At 45.3% G+C, this 20494-nt stretch overlaps 1 protein-coding gene across 6 annotated transcripts in view; it reads right to left on the bottom strand.

Moving 5' to 3' along the window:
• The window catches only part of GRIA3 (glutamate ionotropic receptor AMPA type subunit 3), a 291139-nt gene extending 271122 nt beyond the window's left edge, over positions 1-20017 (bottom strand). For 2 of the 6 annotated variants that reach the window (XM_049704677.1, XM_049704679.1), the window contains exons 1-2: positions 19686-20016; positions 18368-18526 (exon numbers count right to left, since the gene is read on the bottom strand). In XM_049704677.1, the coding sequence (XP_049560634.1) occupies positions 18368-18526; positions 19686-19776 (250 nt within the window). In that variant the 5' untranslated portion in view covers positions 19777-20016. Of the gene's footprint in view, positions 1-18367; positions 18527-19685 lie in introns of all 6 variants that reach the window. The other 4 variants (XR_007474784.1, XM_004284850.3, XM_004284851.4 and 1 more) reach the window with 4 other exon arrangements.
• Between the last annotated feature and the right edge of the window lie 477 nt (positions 20018-20494).

Here is a 20494-nt window from a genome sequence, read left to right as displayed (position 1 = left end):
GTGAGACATCTCGGTGGAGTCTGGGACATGTTCAGAGCATCCTGAAGGCCCTGAGCTCCTGAGCAAAGGAGGGCAAGGCAAGGTGCTGAGCCGCTCCAAAACCCTCCAAGGGAACATTGTGATATCATCTGAATTAAATGTATTTGAAGCTGGACGAGACCTTTGGGGGAAAAGGTGAGGCCCAGAGAGAGGCAATCGCATAGCTAGTTAGTAGTGACAGGGCAAGAGCAAGGTTTTTTCTTCCGTAACATATTGCCTCCTTATGTGTGTGGAAGAATTTAACTCTGAACAAACCAGAGATTTTAGCAACTCAGTTTGAGCCAACCAACCCTAAATATCACTTTTTTTTTTCTCTAGCTTAATTGGAAAACACAATCACAATTCTGAGGTCATATCTTCAGGGCTCATTCACTAAGGCTGGCGGATCTGGTTGTCCTGACTGATTTTGAGCTCAGAGATTAAAGATGTACCCAAACAGCAGGAATGTACTGAACCTTCTCTGACTGTATTTGTATTTTCAGCTGCCACCAACTCTGGGCTAAGGGGTTCCATATGTTTACTTCCCATTGTGTAAAGTAGGCCTGCCTTTGACTTGTCTGAGATGTGTTCCTTTCCAGTTTTCAAGGGGAGCCCCTTGTTCTAGCATAAGAGGGCTTGAGAAGCAAGGTCATTTTACCTTTCCATCCATCTTACTGATTTCAGACTATGGCCACTTACTCCAGACACAGGAGGCCCAATTTTGGCTGGCCTTCACCTGGTGAACATTTTACGCGCAGCAGCCAGCGATCGCTGCCGCAGGATAGAGAGCTTTTAACAGCTTTCTTCTCCCTTCCCCCAGTGCTTCCTGGCCAAGGCAGGGAGCCCCTCCGTGCAGGAGCTGTGTGGAGGACAAGCTGAGGGTCAGCTGCCTCTGGCAGTAGGGTCTCCTTCAGCTGACGGGAGGATGGATTGCACTTGAGGATTGGGGTAGGGAGTAAACCTTGACGGACTCTGTCCGGGCCACAGTGGCAGCCGGGGAAGGCAGCCAAAATTCCGCAGCTAAGAATAGTGAGACCTCATTTGGGTTTATCGTATTAACACATTTCACACTACATTTCTTAACGGGCTGCCTTGTTGGATGGCATTTTTAGTCACCTTTGGAGCCTGCTATTGAAAAACTCCTTTCTTGTTTCTTTTTTAAATAACCTTCTGTGGTGTTGAACTTGAAAAGGTTGTCAGATGGGAGTGTTTATTTGCTCTCATCTCAGCTAAAATAGCGTAAAGATGAAAGTATCCAACACATATATTTACCGAGTACCTGGAGGGATATAATTCAGGGGATGCAGCGATATCTCAGCTGCCATCAGCGCTGAAGCTCCTGCTTGACGTGGGCTGTATGCCTGCCAGCACCAAACGAATAGTCCTCTGGCCATAATCAATTTACTTCATTCAAACAATTGGCAATTTCATCTGCTTTACCAAGTTTTTCAAAATCACACAACTGAGGACTGACTGCAAAGATAAATATTAACAGTCAAAGAAAGGCCATCTGCTGTTCCGGTCATTCTGGGGACAACAGAAGTCCCTTGGGAACCTGGCCAACTCTGAGGGCACTCACCCACCTGACTGAGATGCCCCCTCCCCATCACCTCCTTGCCCCCTTTCTCTCCCTTAGCTGGAATAAGGTTGGCATTTAAAAATATAGTAGAGCTATGCTATTCAGGGTTTGTCCTTGCAATAAACCCCCAATTAATCAGTTGCTACCTACATGACTTCCACAAATAACCGGATTTTTTCCTTATCCCTTTTTAGACAAAGGTCAATAAAGAAAGAGCTGCAGTGACTGCTTTAGGACTCTGCTCAGGAAATCAGGAGACCTGAGTCCTAGTCCCGTTTCTGGGACTAGCTCTGTGACCTCAAGCTCTCTCGTCTCTGAATCATTTTTCTTATAACATTAAGATGTTGGGCTAGATGATCTATAAGGTTCCTTCTCTCTCCAATAGTCACTATTTCCCATACGAGGGGTTCAATTTTAGAAACATCTTTCCAGGCTCCGTATATTCAGCCTGGTCTCCTGTACCTTCTGCATCGCTAGTCCTACCTACAACAACCATACATCACATCTTACTTTACATATCTAACAATCGTCCTTGACTTCATAGTTTTCAAAGCACCTTCACATTCATTCTCTCATTTGATCCTCATAAAATTCCTGTAAGGTACACAGCTCAGGTATTACTATTCCCATTTTGTAGATGAAGAAACTGAGACCTAGACAAGTAAAAGAACTCATGCAAGGTCATTGGGCCAGAAAACAGCAGAGAGGGAACGAGAAGCCAGGTATTCTGACTACAAGTCTGGTGCTTTATTCCTTTGACAAGGAATGTAACATATATAATATTATATAATATTAATAATTGCAACTAATACTTGCTGAGTGCTCACTATATACCAAGCACTTTCCACATATTTTATCATTTAATTTTTACCACAACCTCATGAGGTGGGCACTACCATTTCCCCCATTTGTCAGACAGAAAAACTTAGGCTTGGAGGGGTTAAGCTCCTCACCCTTGGCTATACAACTAGAAAGTGATGGGTCCAAGATTTGAGCCCAGAGAGTCTGACGTCTGAGCATAACCGCTATTGCTATACTGCTTGTCTTGAGTTATATAACATGTACCTTAAAGAGGTTGGAATGTCAAGTTCTCACTTTGGTTGCCCAATCTGCTGGAAGAATAATGGTCATTCCAGAAATGTCAAGGCAACAAATCAGTAAGCAAGTATTTATTAAATATTTACTGTATGTTCAGACATGTGCTAGGATGCACATATGACAGGAAGTTGGGGCACAATTATAAACCTCAGTGAACTGGAATCCACCTAAATGCACAAAATTGGGTGATGGTTATATAAATCATTGCATATATATATATATATATATATATGTATGTATGTATATAACAAAATGACACTGTGATACAATAATTTATAGACATTTAAAAAATCAAATTTTCAAAGAACATTTAAGAGGTCCAGAAAAATGTTCCCTGTTATAATATAAAGTAAGAAGGCAGGATACAAATCTGTACATATGGTAAAACCCAATTTGGGTGATTTTTTTACTCTACTTGGACAATTTTTCTTATTTTTTTGAATTTTTTTTTACAATGAGCATGAATTAATTTTACATTTTAACTTCTATAATCATGAAAAATGTTCTACATTTAAAAAATCTAGTTGAGGTACTATGACTTATATACATGAAACAATTAGAGAAGAAAAAGATATGAGTAAATGGTAACATAATAAAATTTGTAGTGTTGCTTTAGTACAACACCTGCTGTTACAAAATATGGTGGCAAAGACCCTGCTCTGGGAATCTGGCAGTCTAGATTCTCATCTTGCTTCTACCACTAGGGAGATGCATCACCTTTGGCAAACCCCTTCTCCTTTCTTGGCCTCACTTTCCTCATCCACAAAATGAGGTAGTTGGACTAGAGCTACTTGATCTATCTCCAGTAGTCTGTGATCTATAACAGGATTTCAGGAGTTTGTTTTGCTCATCCTGACTATAAATCAGAGGATGGGAAAATGACAGGTTAACGTTGGAGGCACTAAATGGAAGATACCATTAACTGTGGTCCCTGAAACTCATGCTTTACTGCGTTTCCAATTCACTTGCTGTGAATTTATTCTTCCTCTCTGCCACCTATTTAAAAAAGACAGGACTGACATTATTTTCATGTATAACATCATTATGTAGCAGTGAAAGTTAAAAGAAGAAGGATTATGTTGGGAAGACATCTTAGAGAAGTGCCAAGAGTTAGATGGCCTGCATCATAATCTCAGCTCAGCCATTTACTGGCTGTGTGACCTTGGGCAAGTCATTTAGCCTCTCTGTTCCTTAGTTTCCTCACCTGAGAGAAAAAAAGTCAGTGATCCCATGAGGCAACCTAGCAGTGGGCTTAGATAGGAAATGAGAAGAGGTGATGCAGGTGGAGCAAGGGCACCCTGGGATATGAAGGAAAAAAAAAATGCTTTGGGTCATCACCCAGGTTTGGGCCTGCTGGAGACAGCATGCTGGTAGATCAGGCCAGCACACCGAGGAGAGGGCAAGAGAAAGACTGCATTGCCTAGTGGTCCTCAGCAGGATCCTTACTAGTGAGTCTGTGCTTATGGAGCAGAGCACTTAACCTCTGCTCTGGAGAGAATAGAGACTGAAATGCTGGAAAATCACATTAGCAAAATTTCTCTTTTAACCTTTTGCATGTCTCCTTCCTATGCTATTTTTGGTCTGACTTAGGCAAGCAATATCAAAAGAAGAAAATCCATCCACTCAAATTGATATGCTCTAAACTACCATCTGTATATCATCCTTAATTAAAAGAACTCAGAAAAATCATGGCCGGGAGAGCTCAACTGGCCTCACATTTTTCCTTGTCTAAGTGAAGATTCCAGGATCCACTGTTCCACTCTCCCACTTTCAAACACATTATAGACTTTACATTTGAAAAAAGCTTGTTCTTTCCTTCCAGCCAGCAAGTGCCAAGGTTATCATATCCATGTTGCTTTATCCCAAGCATATCTTGTTCAGACAAAAAAATTGAAGAGATCATGTCTCTCTAGACAATTTCACTCAATGACGGCATGATTAAACATAGTGGTGTGTATTCTTTGGCTTTTTTGGGCATCAAGTCAATTGTTTCTTTCTGCTTTACTTTGCCCCAGAGCGAATCCTTTATGCCTGAGGAAGCACTGTGAGTACTCAAAGAGAACCCCATCTGGTTCCAGCTACAGATTCAGAGGGTAAAAATTAGTTTGCAGGGCTTTAGGGATGGCCATAGATGGGAAGAATCTATTGTTCAGTTTGGTTTTGATGAATTCTATTCCTTTCTTCCACTTACAAACCACCTCAGTACTCTGTGTTAATAATAGCTACCATTTATTTTATTTTATTTATTTTTTGCAGTACGCGGGCCTCTCACTGCTGTGGCCTCTCCCGTTGCGGAGCACTGGCTCTGGACGCGCAGGCTCAGCGGCCACGGCTCACGGGCCCAGCCGCTCCGCGGCATGTGGGATCTTCCCGGACCAGGGCACGAACCCGTGTCCCCTGCATCGGCAGGTGGACTCTCAACCACTCTGCCACCAGGGAAGCCCATAGCTACCATTTATTGAACACTTACTATACGCCAGGCATCATGGTAAATATTTTACATGGATAATCTCATTTAATCTTCACAACAACTTTATAAGGTAGTTACTATTATAATCACCTTCATTTCACAAATGAGGAAACTGAGGCTTAGAGAGGTTAAGTAATTTGCCCAAGGTCACATAGCTAGTAAGCGACAAAGCCAAGATTCAAATGCAGGCAGTCCAGTTTAGAGCCATTCCTTGCCTTCTGATTGCTCCCAAACTAAGTAGGAGAAACAGCCTTCTACTAGGCAAGGGTCAAACAGCAACACCTTGCTCCAGAGAATTAGGTGCCAAACCCAAGGGCCAGGAGTGAGTGTACAAAGAGCTGGGCAGCTCCCGTTCTCTTTACCCAGGAGAGAGCTCAACTTTCCTCATTGTTCTCAACTTCTTATATTCTACAGATCTACAGGCAGTAGAGGGAAGAACTGGGGACAGTAAGAGTTAGGACTGGCAGAAACCAGGAGATCAAAGGACACTCTTAGTAACTCTTGCACAAAGTGGATCGAACTCTTGTAAGAGGCTGTGATATTTAGTCAAAGGGTGGACTAGACTCAGAGATGTGCCAGAAGTGGATTTCCATTGAGTTGTCATCATCTGAATGGCAAGATACTAAAGTGATTGTCAAATGCTAAGTGTCACCAGGAAATGGGAAGGCCCAGGGGAAGATGTATGCCATGTGTATGTGCCAGGGCATTGCTCGCTCTACAGGAGAATGGGCAGTACGAAGTGCCTCAACCCTCAGCCCCCTGGGGGCTCTTGACTCCAGGACCCATGGAGAAATCTCACTAATGCCCAAGGAAGTGAAGGCGCTTCCTCTGGGGAGGCCCTGAGCAGTTCCTTGCTGCTCTTCCTTGTGTCCCTCCGTGGGCAGCTCCATTTCTAAGAGAAGCTCCAGGGCCTTGCTGCAGAGCCAGTCCACTGGGTGATTGGCCCAAGTGTTTCCTCCTGAATCAACTGTCAGAGGACATGTGGATGCCTCCTGAGCCTTTCAGAAGGCAGGGGGACTACTTGTGTACTGTTTGGATACTGGATTGTCACAAAAGAACAGAAAGGATGATTCACTGTGTGATTGGCAGCAGATGGAACTGGAGATGAAGAGTTTATTTGGGAAAGAAGACTCTAAGTCTTCCCTTGAACCTGTAGTCCTTCAATTATGCAGAAAAATGCATCTCAAGAGTTTTTGATCACAGAATATCTGAGTAGCTGTCGCTCACAAGAGGCAAACTGGGTGGGCAAATTTGGATGCATGGGTGAGAGGTGTAGCGGGTCACGGTGGTGGGCTGCTGATCTGAAGGCGTGCCACGATGCCTTTGTTGGCAGAAGAAAAGAATCTTGGGTTTGGGGCAGAGCTGAGAACTGTAAAAAACCTCAGAGGGCAGCTACTCAGGAAGGAAATCTGGTCTGTAGAGTGACAAGAGATTCTACTTTTCAAATGAAACTACGTTTCTGTTTTTAGGACAGAAAGCTCAAAGGATTTTAAACTAATGATTATGTTGATAATAATAATATCCAATATGCACCAGGCATTACTCTAAGTACTTTATGTGGATTTGTGAATTATCTCATTTAAAACTCTCAATAACCCTATGAGGTGAGGATTATTATTTTCCCCAGTTTATAATTGGGAAATCAGGCACAATCAAGTTAAGTAACTTGCCCCAAGGCTCCACATCTAGTAAGCGGAAGAGCTACGATGCAAGCGAGAGTAAGCCACAACTGGCTGCAGGTACTGTCCATTGGTTTCAAGGATTCAGTAGTTTCATCACAGTCTTGTAAAGGCAGAGAATAGATGAACATGATGAGAAGTTTCTAGATGTAGTAGAAGAATCTGAGGGGCTTCATTTTGGAGGGTCTTTCCTCAGTAAGCAATGAAGTGAGACTGTTACTAGACACGGAGGTGGTAGGATCTGGACAAGAGTGAATGATGGGATGTAAAAAGTGGCAGCCTCCTCAGAGATGAATCTCCTCATTTTAGAAATGATAAAAACTAGAGCCGGAGAACGGAGTGGCTTGTCCAAGGTCATCCAGGCAGTGGGCGGCAGAGTTGAGACTGGAACCCAGATCTCCTAATTCTTGCTCCATTGCTCATTCCGCTCTACCCCATACCCCCCTGCAGGTTTAACTGCTTCCCAAGGCCGTAAGAAACACGGTATCTCACATGTTATATTCTCTGTAAATGATTTTACAAGACTTCAACATAACTTGTGTGGTATATATGTGGGTTGTTTGGTCTGAATCAACCCCTTGGGGTGGTCTCAGTTACCCTTATTGGGAAATACAAAGTGCAGGAGTGGTTATCTGGCATTTAATAATTCTAATCAATAAGTGGTTCTGCAAGCACTTCACATATCTTTATCTTCAATGGACACCAGAGACTTTGTTAATTAACATGAAATTTCTCATTGGTGAAATCAGTAGTGTTTAACATATGTGGGTTGGCTAGACATATGGTAGAGGTGTTCCCAAACTAGCAGAAAGAAGATATAAGGGTCTAACAAGCTCTATAGTGTTATCCCTTGGAATGGTACCCTAGGCTTAATTTGTAAATAGTCCTGTGGGCAGCCACTAATGAGGATTCTTGATTAGCTGCATCCTGCTACTAGGGTATTGTTTTGTCTGCCTCAAGTGAACCTTCGTGCAAGGTGTTGGCGCACCTGAAAGGAAAGGGAGCTGGACTTGACTGAGCCTACAGGACAGGCTGTCCAATTATTTTTATGCCTGCTTGCCATTATTTTAATGAGAAAAAAGAATTCTGTATGAGGTTTACTTTTACACCTGGTAGTGAGGTTATGGGGAGAAGACCTATAGCCCTCACTCTAACAATGACTGGTTATTGGTATCCAATGAAATATACCTAATGATTGTGAATGACCAGTTGGCTTAGGTCAGTTTACAACTCCAAGCAGCTAACTATACATCTCTATTTTGGACCCCTGTCTAAAGTTGGTGAGCCTCTGTCCCGGGGTGTATGGGGGGCTCCTACCCTGGGTGAATGTTGACAGAGCCTTACTTGACCCAGCGGCCCCCCAGTTGTAGACCTGGGATTTGCATGTACCAGAATCTAAGCCGTTTCCCCCATAGCACCGTCCAGAAGTACCTCTTTTGGCCTGCCGAGCACTTGCTAATGACTGTGCCAGCGTCCTGACCTTGCTGCAGGCCTCAGCATTGCCTGGGAGAAGATTAGAGTTGAGCTGGCACTCAACCGTGAAAGGCCACTGGAATACAGTGTATGCATGTAAGGCCAAAAGGACAAAGGAGGGAAGGTTCTGCCATATTGAGGTACCTTGATGGAACACGAAGAAGAAAAAGTCAAAATAGGATTTTTACTAAGCAGAGATTTTTTTCTTTGTTTTTTTTCAGTTAATAGAGCTTCCCTCAGCCAGCAACTTAGCTGCCAGAGGGAGGTGGATGGGGTGGTGAAGAGGTCCGAAACTTGCACCTTCCACCTCCTACCACCCCCAAGTCCTGCTGCAGATGTTTTCTTTGTCCCACAGTGGTTTACAACATTGCATTTGAATGTATTCAGGCAGCGACCTGGAGTCTCCAGATTGCCACAGGCCCCACCACTCCATACCTGCCCAGTTTCCACATTTATGTGATCCACCTGGCCTCTGTCGTCATCTGTGATTTCAGCCCCAGTTGAAATTGAGCGCAGGCGCTAGAGACAGGAAGATCTCAGGTAGAACCCTGATGCCACTAATTAGCTAGCTGCGTGACCTTGAGCTAGTTGCTTATATATATTTTGAACCCGCTCTGATTCCTCTTTTATAAAATGGGGATGAGAGTAGCTCCTTTCTAGCAATGTTGTGATTATTCCATGAGATAAGGCATGTACCATGCTTAGTGCCGTGTCTTCCACGCGGCAGAGGTTCAGTGAATGGTAGTTATTATTTCAGCCCTACTGTTAAATGTGTTGATAGCAAGGATGGCACAATGAATGCTATATAAACTGATTGCAGTGCATCTATTTTTAACAAATGGGTTGGCACTTGACATGACATCTAGTTTGTAGCATGGCTAAGGGACCAATCATTAGCTAACAAGGAAAGAAGGGAAGAAGCATTGTCAAAATGAAAATCATTTCCTTGTCTCTATTTACCATCTCAAAGAACATTTTTGCTTTGTTTACCTCAGAGACTGTGACTTGAGGTTAATCTCTTAGTTCTTTCAAGTCTTGAATTTCCAATCTGAGAGCCAAACTCACTAATGCTTGCATGGGCTGATAGCACCTCACTTACTTACAGAATTAATGTGTGTGAAAGTGCCTGGTACAATGCCTGGTGCTTCGCAAATACTCAGTATGAATCCATATGTCTCTGTTTGCACTACCAGGGCTAATTAAACTAGTGATTCCCAAATTGTGTGAGCATTAGAATCACCCACGGAGCTTGTCAAAAAGGCCTATCCTTATATTTTCTGATTTAATATATCTGGAGTGTAACCTAGGAATTCAGATGTTTAACAGGCATCTCTGGTGATTCTCCTGCAAGTGGTCTAATTCGAGAAAAACTGTTTTAAAATAACCAAATCGCCTTGGAAATAGCAATAAGGTATAAGAATATTCGAGAATCTATTACAGGTTCTGGCTGAATGTGGATGTTAGTGGCCTTTCTACCTTAAATTTACGAAGGTGTTCATCCGTACAGAAACCCATACCCACATCCATGCAGTGATTCCTCTGTGGGCTGGGTCCTGCATCTCTTCCTGTCTCATCCATTACTGGTACCCAGATCCCTTTCTGGGTAGCAGCAAGGATGAGGGCCCTGACTGCAATGAGTAACTGGCAAGGTAGATCAGTCAATCACAGATAACTGAAAGGGGACTATTTTTGATGGCAACATTTTTTAAAAGGTTAAAAAGAATCCTCACCAACCCCCCCCATCACAAACTGATTATACTTCTGAAAATATCCCACAGTAATTATGGGGAATCCAGAGACTGAGATCATCTGTTGCAACAAAGAACCAGCACGGAAGAGGCAGCAAGCCCACTACCATCGGAAAGTTGTGACTTGGAGGGTTAAAAGCAACTAAAATCTTAGCGAATAAACTACCAGATTTTATCTATGGAGAAGATCAAATGTTGCAAACCAGGTGAAGTGTGTTTGAGGGACTCTTCCTCAAGGGTCTCCCACTGCCCCCTGAATGCCCACCATCCATCTGGCACCCCACTCTCTTGGGCTGGTCCCTTGTTCTGGGTCACTTACCCGTCTTGCAAAACCTCCTCTGAGGATCCTGCAAGGTAACAGGTGGTAATCTCATCAAAGAATCCTGGTCGGAATAGTAATGGCTGATAAGGATTTAACTCATCCCCTTCCAGAGATAGCGTGCTTGCATTTTAGCACAGGTCTTCGGTGCCGTAACACCAACAAATGAATTTGTGGAATTTCAGACTAATGGCAGGCTGCTGGGGGGCAATATCTGGGGTAATAGGGTGCCATTTGGCAGTCCTCAAATGACACTGGGTAAGCTTTCAATGGCTACCCTGGAGCAGTCCTCAGCTCAAATATGTTAGAAAGTGACACCGCTTCCCCTCCCTTCCCTCTAGATCTCAATGAATGTCTGGCACTGGCCTGGAAAATGGAGTCAATTTTTCAGGTTCTTAGGGAACCAGACAGAATTCGGGTTGTGTTGTACATGTTTCTAACCCTGTTGAAGGGAAGTCAGACAGCTGAGGAGCAGATTCTACATGCCCCCTTCTGGCATGCCCTGACCCAGAGAAGCAAAGTGGAAAGGCAGTTGGAACTGCATGCCAACCGTAGCTCCCTTGGGCAGGTTGTTTCTAAAAGGGACACTTTGAGGTGTGGCAAGAAGCCAAGATACTGTCAGCCCGGCTCATGAGCTACCTCCTCTCTCAGGCTGCCTTCCAGTCTCCATTCCAATTCCCTACGAAAAGCAGCTCTAAGTAGATGCTCTCATCAGACACCTACAGACATGGCTGAAACGAACACAGGGTGGTTAGGAGTATGATATGACATCGTTGAGTCAGAATGAGCCAGATGTGTCTCTTATAGAGCTTTCTTTGAAAGGCATGTGGGTAAGAGCTTGTCTGGGAGAGACTTTTTCTTTGGTAATCACAGTCTCCCTGCAAAGAGTGGTTTGAGTACCAGCGGTATTGGCATCACCTGGGAGCTTGCTAGAAATGCAGATTTTTGGACGCTGAAGTCCTATTGAATCAGAATCTTCATTTTAACAAGATCCCCAGGCCACTGGTGTGCACCTGAAAGAAGTGCTGTTCTAGGCTGAATTGTGCCCCTAGGGTTAACGGGTCATGACCAGCTGTGCTTCCTTTCCTCACCCTTATCCTTAACCCCATGCCCCCTTCCAAACAAGGACAAATGATGGTCATGTTGAGGACAGTGTTAAAGAAGTGGCGACCAGTGGTAGTTAGGGACTGAGGAGAAGGGAAGTCCAGACAGAGGGCTGTAAACACTTACTTCTCTGACCAAAGCTCAAACAGAAATCCAGAAGAGAGTACAGTAAGTCCCCTACATACCAACGAGTTCCGTTCCGAGAGCGCATTCATAAGTCAAATTTGTTTGTAAGTCCAACGAAGTTAGCCTAGGTACCCAACTAACATAATCGCCTATATAGTACTGTACTGTAGTAGGTTTAGAATACGTTCGCATCTTTGAAGGTTCGTATGTAGGGGACTTAACTGTATTCTGCCTCTTTCCACTGGGAGGGAAGCCAGAGTGTACACTTGAGAAAAGGAGAGGGAGGGATGGAGGGAGTGGGGAGGAGACACTGCTTGGCTAGGCTTCCAAGTCCCTCCAGAGGTAGATACTGCCTCATAATCACTGCATTCTGTGTGCCATCCCAGGGAAAGAAAGCTTTCAGTCTGAGGCCCAGGTTCGTCACCACCTTTCTCCCCTCTTACGACTTCCTTTCCATGCCAGTGCCCCTGCCAATGCCCACACAGGCCCCTTCAGACTCTACAGCAGCCTCTTTTTTCATTTGTTTTTTGGTAGCACGTACAAAAAGTTTACACTTTTTAAAGAACCACTTTATTGAGGCATGATTAACATACACAAAGCTGTATGTATTTACTTCTTCAATAAAATGAATCCCTATGACCTTTGGTTGCTTCCCAAATTACCACAAAGACTTTTAAGTTCAACATGGTGAAGCTGTACCTCCCCTATGCCTTGGGTGTACTTACACCAAACCTACCACATGCAGGGACCTTTTGACTTTGACCTATAGAGGTGTTCCCTGACCAGGGGCAGCTGATCTCTGGTTTGGGTAGAGTGAACAGCTACTCTGCACCTCATGTCCAGAAACACCCCCATTTGAGTATCTTTCCTTGGAATTGAGGCATTATGGTTCCCAGAGTCCCTGGTTTTAAAGCAAACACCCCCCAGTCAGGTATATTAACCCCTTATCAGCCACTTTCAGCAAGACTCTTATATTAGATAAAAAGCCATCACCCTCAAAGGAGAGTAAAGGCCCTGAGGAGGATGGACGAAGGACAGAGATATTCTGATGGGGAAGGAGCATTAGGTCTGGAAAAGTCCAGAGCAGGAAACAGTCCCTAGGTCAGTTTATTGTGGGTGGGATACCAGAATCACAGGCCAGTTGGACACCAGCAAAAGGGCCTGGGCTGGGCAGGCAGAGCACGAGGGGAAAATGATGGTGAGAGAAGAGGTAGAAGTGAGAAGAGGACAAATTCTGTCCATGTTAACCTTTGGCCAAGTACCGACCCCTTCCGGGGACTGCTGCCCTGGCTCAAGGCTCACCCCACGCATAGGCTGACGCTATCTGTCACTCTCTGACTGGAGCCCAGACATTTCCCCAGCAGGGAGGGACTTGCTTCTGTGTCTGCACAACTCCCACACTCCTGCTGAAAAATGCCCGGAGCCCCCCACCTGGGCTTTGAATTGCACCCTCCTGTGGACACGTCATCTAATTAGACCCAAAGTATCAAAGCCAAAGGAACAAAGTCAAAACTTGATTTTTTTTTTAATGGGCCAGGTAAAGTATGCAGATAATTTCCCTGACCTTTGAGAAGATGAAGAGTTTTCTGAAAGGTCCTTCAAAGATATTTCCTGTCTCCATCTAAGAAGTTAAAAGTTAAATCATCTGAATTAGCATGTTTATCCTCCTCCCCCGAAGGTATGAGTTCTACCTTCTAAAATTCTGGCCCTCTCTTAAAATCCATGCTGTCTTTTCATCCTTTAGCCAGTTGTATAAAAATGACAAATCTGTCAGCCACAAAGGAAGACTAATAATGATGCCTCAGAAGCTTCGTTTATTTTTCAATCTGTTAAAATGAAACCAGCCAATCACCTCTGACTACCCATAATAATGAAATTTAAAAATATACCAGGAGCCAAAAACATATAATAGAAACCTCAACCAGCGCCCACTATTCTCATTCAGTCTTGGCAAGTACGGAGGGAAATGCAGAATTAAGAAAACAACCTCGGATAGAGGCAGAAGTGGGGGATGTGAGAAACTAGTCACATTTTAAGGAAAAAAGTTAAAATTGCTGAGAGGAAGAAAAACCGTGGCTTATTTTGCAGTAGGCATAGATGGAGAACCAAGTAGTTTTCTTTGTTCCTTCCCCCCAGACCCTTCCTGCCGCCCCCCCCCACCCCCCTTAGTAGATCACCAGGAAGCCACCTTCTAGGGGAGGTTATACACTTTGCTGGAAGCTCACCTTTACAGCCTGCTGATTGCCATCTATTTTTATGGCCCGAATGAACAGCATCACCTTCCTCCCTCCTCGCCACGTAAAAAATAGATTAAAAAAAAAACCATAATAAACCTTGTGAGAAGGTGACTTAAATCTCTGGCGACCTCTTCGTGCTTCAGTAGTCTAAGCCATCTGGCCAGAGGGGCTGAGAAGTGAGCTAAGCCAGTGAGCTTATGGAAGACTGGCCTGGAGAGAGAGGGAGAGCGGCAAAGCCACAAAGATGGGGGAGCTGGCGGTGGGAGCTGGGGCTATTGACATTGGTTAGCATGTGAAGATCTGTTTGAAGGCAGGAGCAGTGATACTGTGGGTCCTCACCCTGCTTCCAAAGATCACATGAAAAGAACAAACAAAACCCACAAAAGAGCAGAGAATAGGATCAGGGGAGACATTTCTTTCCCAAATGGACTTAAACAGTTAAATGGATCCTGGCAGTTAGAATAATTAGATAATTTAAATTGTGACTCTGTGGGCAAGAGAGGGAAACCTGTCTCAGCTAAGTACACTTACTTGGTAGCGAAATGCGCTCAGTTATAAAAGGAGCGTGCTCTCAGTTAGCAGGTATATTTCAAATAGCTTGAAAAAAATGAATGGAATAAAAATTTGCAGCTGATGAGTTACATTTAGCCAGCAAAAGGGATTTTGCCTGGGGCTCCATTAGAGCCTGCACTCCTAAGTCCCACTCTCAGTCCCACCATCACTATTACGCCTCCATCAACAGATTTTTACTTAAGCCAATGCGTTAGGAGCACAATTCCGTGGTGAATAACCTTTAAGGTTACATTTGCCTTTTCCTTGCTTCTTGCAAACAGCGCGTAATCCACAAGCACATTTGTTGGCTGTAAAGGTGTACAACAGCAATTTTTGCAATGACAGTGCAGAGAGGGAATATGAGATCTGTGTGCTAATGAGCTGACACTGCAGAGGCTGGGGTGATGTAGTGTGGAGTGCACTACAAGTGCACAGCAGAAAGACACAGGAGGGGACTTCAAGGGAATCGGAGGCATTTCCTGAGGAACCAGGGGAGCAAAGCCACACCAATGGGATTCAGCAGTCCCTTGGTGTTGCCACATTCCCCAAAGCCCTACGATGATCAAATCTGGTTTTTAAAGAACAGACGTGTATACAACTTAAAACGTGTGTGACACCTCTTTTCATAAATACTGATTATGGGTGTATAGGTGCCTCTGTGTGTGTGTGTGTGTGTGTGTGTGTGTGAATGCATGTATCCTGAAATCATAGTATTCACACCATGCTTCTTTCTGGGGCTACCTAGCCAAATTGAAAAGTAAAGCAGCAAACTCAGTTAATCACTACGAAATAAGAACATGTGCTCCAAATCAGCTGAGTCTCTTTGATAAACTTCAATTCACCTCTGAGCTGAGATCCCAAATGAACCACCTTTCAAAACCAGAGATGCTTTTATTGGCCTCTTAAGATGCGGATTGAAGGCGGAGTCTGTCTTAAGCAAACCTCTTGGGGGTTGTGCAGAAAAGAATTGGTTGCTGGTGAAGAAGAGTCTTTAACTGATGCCTGGGATTCATTGCAAGCAAACTCTCTGAATACATTGGGGGAGGGGATGCAGAGGGAGAGCAGAGAGCAGGGACACATACAGAAGGCATTACCGTTTGTTTATTTTTGGCTTTTTTGTTTACCTGCATACCTGTGTCCTCAGAAGTGTGTGTCTGCCGCAAGATTGAGGGTGCAGGAAAGATCATGGAAAGAGATCAATTCTAGTGTTAGGAGAAGCTGAAACTAGGAGTTTTGAATGGGAAGAGGGGAAAGTTTCTTTAATTTTTGCCATTCTATTCCATATTGAAGCAGAGAGGACAGGTGGGCAAGCAGGTTTGGACTCACCTGGGGTTTTCTCAAATTCTCCCTAGGTCTCCAGGGAGGGGCAGGCCAGAGGATCCAGGGTGTTTTTTTTTCCCTCTGTGTAATAGTGCAATCAATTGTAAGAATGGAACCAGGGGTCACCTGCCAGGCTCCAGCGCTGAACTAGTATTGTGTGCCGACATCTGTGATATGTGATCTTCACTTCCATGAGAAAAAGAACTCTCAAGGGCAGGGAAAGAAATGAGATACACCTGCAGGGCTTCCCTGGCCCCGTGAAATGATTGTTTTCTGCATTCAGAGACTATCAGACGGTGGTTGGACTAGTCATCTTCCTCATACTAAGATTGTAGGCAGCGGCTACCAGGAGACAGCTTTGAGATCTGGCCCCCATTCAATGATTGTGACATTCAGAGAGGACTGTTTCGGGGACTGGAGAAGACGACAGCTTTCCTCCTCTGTCTTCTGAGCTGTAAAGTCTGAGTGTGCAACAGGCAGCTGGGTACACATCACTGGTTTCTGGAAATCTCTCCCGTGTGAGTCAGTGTGTGCAAATGTGTGTATTTGGCATAACTAAGGGCAAGGTCGCCTTTTCTGTCTTTCCTGTTGCCCAGTAAGCCACACCCCTTATGCTACACTTTCAAGCCCCCAGCCATAACCCAGCCTTATAAGCTTGTAAGATGAAGTGTTGTGAACTTACAGCAGTGGCGGGCGGGGGGCGTTGATCAATTTGTTTTCCTTTCACGGTTGTCCCTTTATTGCCCTGAGAGGTAGGGCATTAAGGCAACTCAACACCAATACAGATGACTTAGTGCCTGTTCTCAAACCTGAGCTTTTCACATGGCAAGGATCATTTCCTGATTGCTCCTTGAGTAGCGTTCTGTTGGCCCTGGGCTGGCTAGTGTCAGTCTCATTTGACCATAAACAGCAAGACCAAAAACCTTGGAAATTAATCATTCCTGAGAAGTCAATTAGCACTCTTATCTCAGTCAACATCAGTGGAAAGACACTAAAGTGAGTTGAAATAAACATTATTCATTGTTAATAATAATAAATCTGGGTAGTTTCATGTATTTGGTTTTAAATCTGTTCTAATTGATATTTAGGAAGCTGCCTTTGGAATTCGGCCTCTTGACAAGATCTCAGGGCTGCAGAATTAAGAGTCAGATGTGTGTTGTAAGTGTGCTGAAGAGACAGGCTGGGATTACCAAAATCAGATGCAAAGTATAGACAGACATTTTGTAACTTTCACACTTAGCTGGAGTTAATAAGCTCCTATTTTTGTCAATGTCGGAAAGCCAAAGAATGTCAAATACAGAGTACCTCAGAACATGTTCATATAAGGATCTGTACCTTCAGCTAAAATTTTCTTAAAGCTGAAAACTGTCACAATTTCTTGCAAAGTAATTCACCTCCATCCCCTTGACCCAAGTCTTCAAATCCAAGGAGGCTGTGCCCTTGGAGACCCTTTCAACAGTTTTTGGAAATCACATATCCTTTGAGGCAGAAGAACTTGAAGAAAGTCATATACAAAGTTTCACCCAACCAAATATAAACATCATTTCTTCCCTGAAAGAAAATCAAAAATTCCCAACTACACCAGCCATAAAAGCAAGACATATTTATGCCATCCTCACCCTCATTGTTGTGAAAACTTTTCATGAAATAAGCTCAGATGAAGAATTATCAGTCTCTCATAAAACATTCCAGAAAAACCTGTGTCCAACAGGCTATCAGTCATCCAGGTTCCCGTGGTTTTACTTCTCAAAATGAAATGTCCCCTTTCCACAGGAACAATCACAGGGCACAACTAGCTGTTTCAGAAACTGCTTTGGGGGCTGATGAAATTCTTCCCCTTTGGCATTCGGTTTTCCTGCTGCAAGCCTCCGCCTTCCACCTTTTGCTCTAAGTTAAGAACTGTGTTGTCCCTAACAATGGCGGGGCGGGAGGGAGTTGAACAACACTAGGGGAGACAGAACAGAAGTAGCTTTCCAAAGAGTCACTGAGGACTTTCTCCCTTCCCCTCAGTTTGCCAGGCGTTCATCACTTGTAATCAGTTTGTAGTCTTATCAGTTCCTATCAGAGCTCTCTCGGTAAGAAAGGTGATATTCTAGGACAGAAAGAGGCCAGGGAACCGGAGCCTGATCTGTCCCTCAAGGTCACTTGTTGGCAGAATTTCTCATATTTGGCTCCTATATATTAAGCGATTGTCAAATTCAGCTCATTCCTACATCCAGGTGCTAGCTTTAACAGTCAAGTAATGCACATCCTGAATTGACTCAATCAAGAGGCTTCTTTCTTTAATCTCATCTGAAGAAATTTCCCTGAACAACCATGCTATTTTTTCTCTTTTTTTTTCCAGCCAAAGGAAAAAAAAAGGGAGGGGGTTGCGGGGGAGGGAGCGCCAGTTTAGCAGGGAGGAAAATGAAACTTTTGCATGAAACATTATTCACAACAGAGTTTTGTGTACTTGCCTTAAGTCCCTCCCTCAGCAGGATCCTCTGGAGTTGATTTATGTCACATGAAACCTGGATTGACTAGAGCCCCTAAAATGTCTACTAAGGCAATCGCCACCCCAGCACTTACGCAGACCCCAAGTCCCACAAGCAAAATGCAAATGAGGTTCCCAGGTCCCAAAAGGAGGAAAAGCAGATCTACTTACAAGCATTAGTCACAGAAAAACTATTGGAAGAATCCAAGTGATCTACGTGGTAATTCAAATGGAAGGGCTTCTCGGTGGTGTTCTGGTTGGTGTTGTATAACTGCACAGCAAAGCGGAAAGCGCTGTGCTCCTGCACCGTGTTTCTCATGAAAAGTCCACCTACAAGCAAAGGGAACCAAGATTTGGCTTGTGTCCCCCCCGAGGAGTGGTTAGAAATTGGGGAGCTACGGATAGGCGATAACCTCTCAGTGGTACCTGGGTGCGTGATCATGATTGATTTTCAACCTGTGTGTCTTTGAAGACTCTTGTGAACTCAAATTTTGGCCAAGAGAAACCTAGTTTTCCTCTAAAGAGTCGGAGGAGAGGCTGGAGAGAAGGGGGAAAGGGGAAAGAGGGAAAAGGAGGCTGCTTTGGGGTAGGACGATGGAACCAAGAGTGGGACTTCGTTCTTAGGCGGTAGCTTCCTCTCCCCTCTTCCTCCGCTACCTCCCATCTCCACAAGCTGGTTCATCTTTTCGTGGCGCAAAGGGAAAGGTTGGGAAGAAAAACAATTTCATTCCCCCTGCTGCCCCATCCTGTTCCCCACAGGCCCCCGCTCCCCCATGACAGTACAGGGGCTTGGTTCTGTAATGGCAATAATTCTAACTTCTTGACTAGTAAATCCGGGGAGAAGCCGAGAGAACTCCCTCCCAGCGCCCGGGAGCCGGGCTCCAGACAGACACAGCGGCAATTCATGAATTCGTGGTCTGCGTGACTTCGCCGCTCGCTGGCTCGGCTTCTAGTCTCACCCCCGCCTCCTACCCCATCCGCCACTGACCTCGGTTGCTGCCCGGGTCTGGGGGAATCCAGGGTGGGCTTCCACCTCCCCCAGCGCTAGCCGGTCTCCCGGGACCCGGAGACGCGGGACAGGGAGCCCCGGACCGGGTTACGCGCCCTGGCGCAGCCAGACAGGAGGCATCACCCTGGGACAACTTCCAGCGGCGGCACGCACGCCATGGCAAAGTCCAGAGCAGCGAGCCGAAAAGCCGTGACTCTTCGCCCGGCTGCAGCCTCTGGCATGCCTCCCCTGCTCCGCTCAGCTCGGAAAACGCGGCAGCCCACCCCGCCAAGCCCCAGGAGATCACCTCTCTGGTTCCCGATGCTCCCCAGACCAGCCAGCTCTCTGAGGCTCAGATCCCTGAGATTCCTGCCCGATCCCCGTCCCCCGTCCCTTCCCAGGCCATGCAGGACAGGGACCCGCGGCCGCAGAAGCCACGCCAGGGCAGTGGTCTCGGGTGCAAGAGAGCCCGGCCCGACCGGCGGGCTGGCTCGCGCTTACCTATGCTGATGGTGTTGGGGAATCCTCCGTGAGAATGACCCAAAAGCCCCAGGACTAAAAAGAAGACCGCCCGGAGCACGCTTTGCCCCATTTTCTTCTGCCTGGCCGTGCTACGCCTAGAACGAAGCTGACAAGAGCATAGGCGCAACTCGGGAGTCTTCAAAATAATAATAGAAAAAGAAAAAGAATTCGCCGGCTCTTTCACCCCCTCCCCTCAACTTGCTCTCTCGCTCACTCTTCCTTTCCACCCCACACTAGTCCTCCTCCACCACCTCCTCTCTTTCTCTCTCTCTCTCTCTCTCTCTCTCTCTCTCTCTCTCGCTCGCTCGCTTCCAGGCTCTCTCACACCCCCTCCCCGCCCCCCACCTCACTTCTGTCTTCACACCAATCTGGAAGGCGGGTTCATTGGCTGCAAGCTCGGTTCGCCAAAGAGATCTCCCTCCCTATCTCTGAGACAGAGAGAGAGACAGAGACAGAGAGAGAGAATAAAACCCAAAACCCAAAACAAAACAAAAAAGACAAAACACAGAAAAACAAACAAATCCCCCAAAGAAACAAAAGAGAGAGAGAAAGAAAAAAAGAAATTAAAAGAAAATCCGAGACTTTTCTCCCCCAGAAGATGGTGGGTCTAAAGAGGGGGAAAAAAGAAGGAAAGAGCGAAAAGGCTCAGCGGCGGTGAATTGGGCTCTTCCAATTGGGCCGGTAGGGGGATATTGATCAAAGTTGATCTGACGTGGAATTAAAGCCGCACACCGCTTAGCTCCACTGCAAACTGCAGCCGCGGACTGCAAAGCCTCAGCGCTGGCGTT

This window comes from Orcinus orca, chromosome X, assembly GCF_937001465.1.
Source record: "Orcinus orca chromosome X, mOrcOrc1.1, whole genome shotgun sequence".
Classification (NCBI taxonomy): domain Eukaryota; kingdom Metazoa; phylum Chordata; class Mammalia; order Artiodactyla; family Delphinidae; genus Orcinus; species Orcinus orca.
Note: the sequence above shows the minus strand (reverse complement) of the source record. Positions and strands in the feature narration are given on the sequence as shown.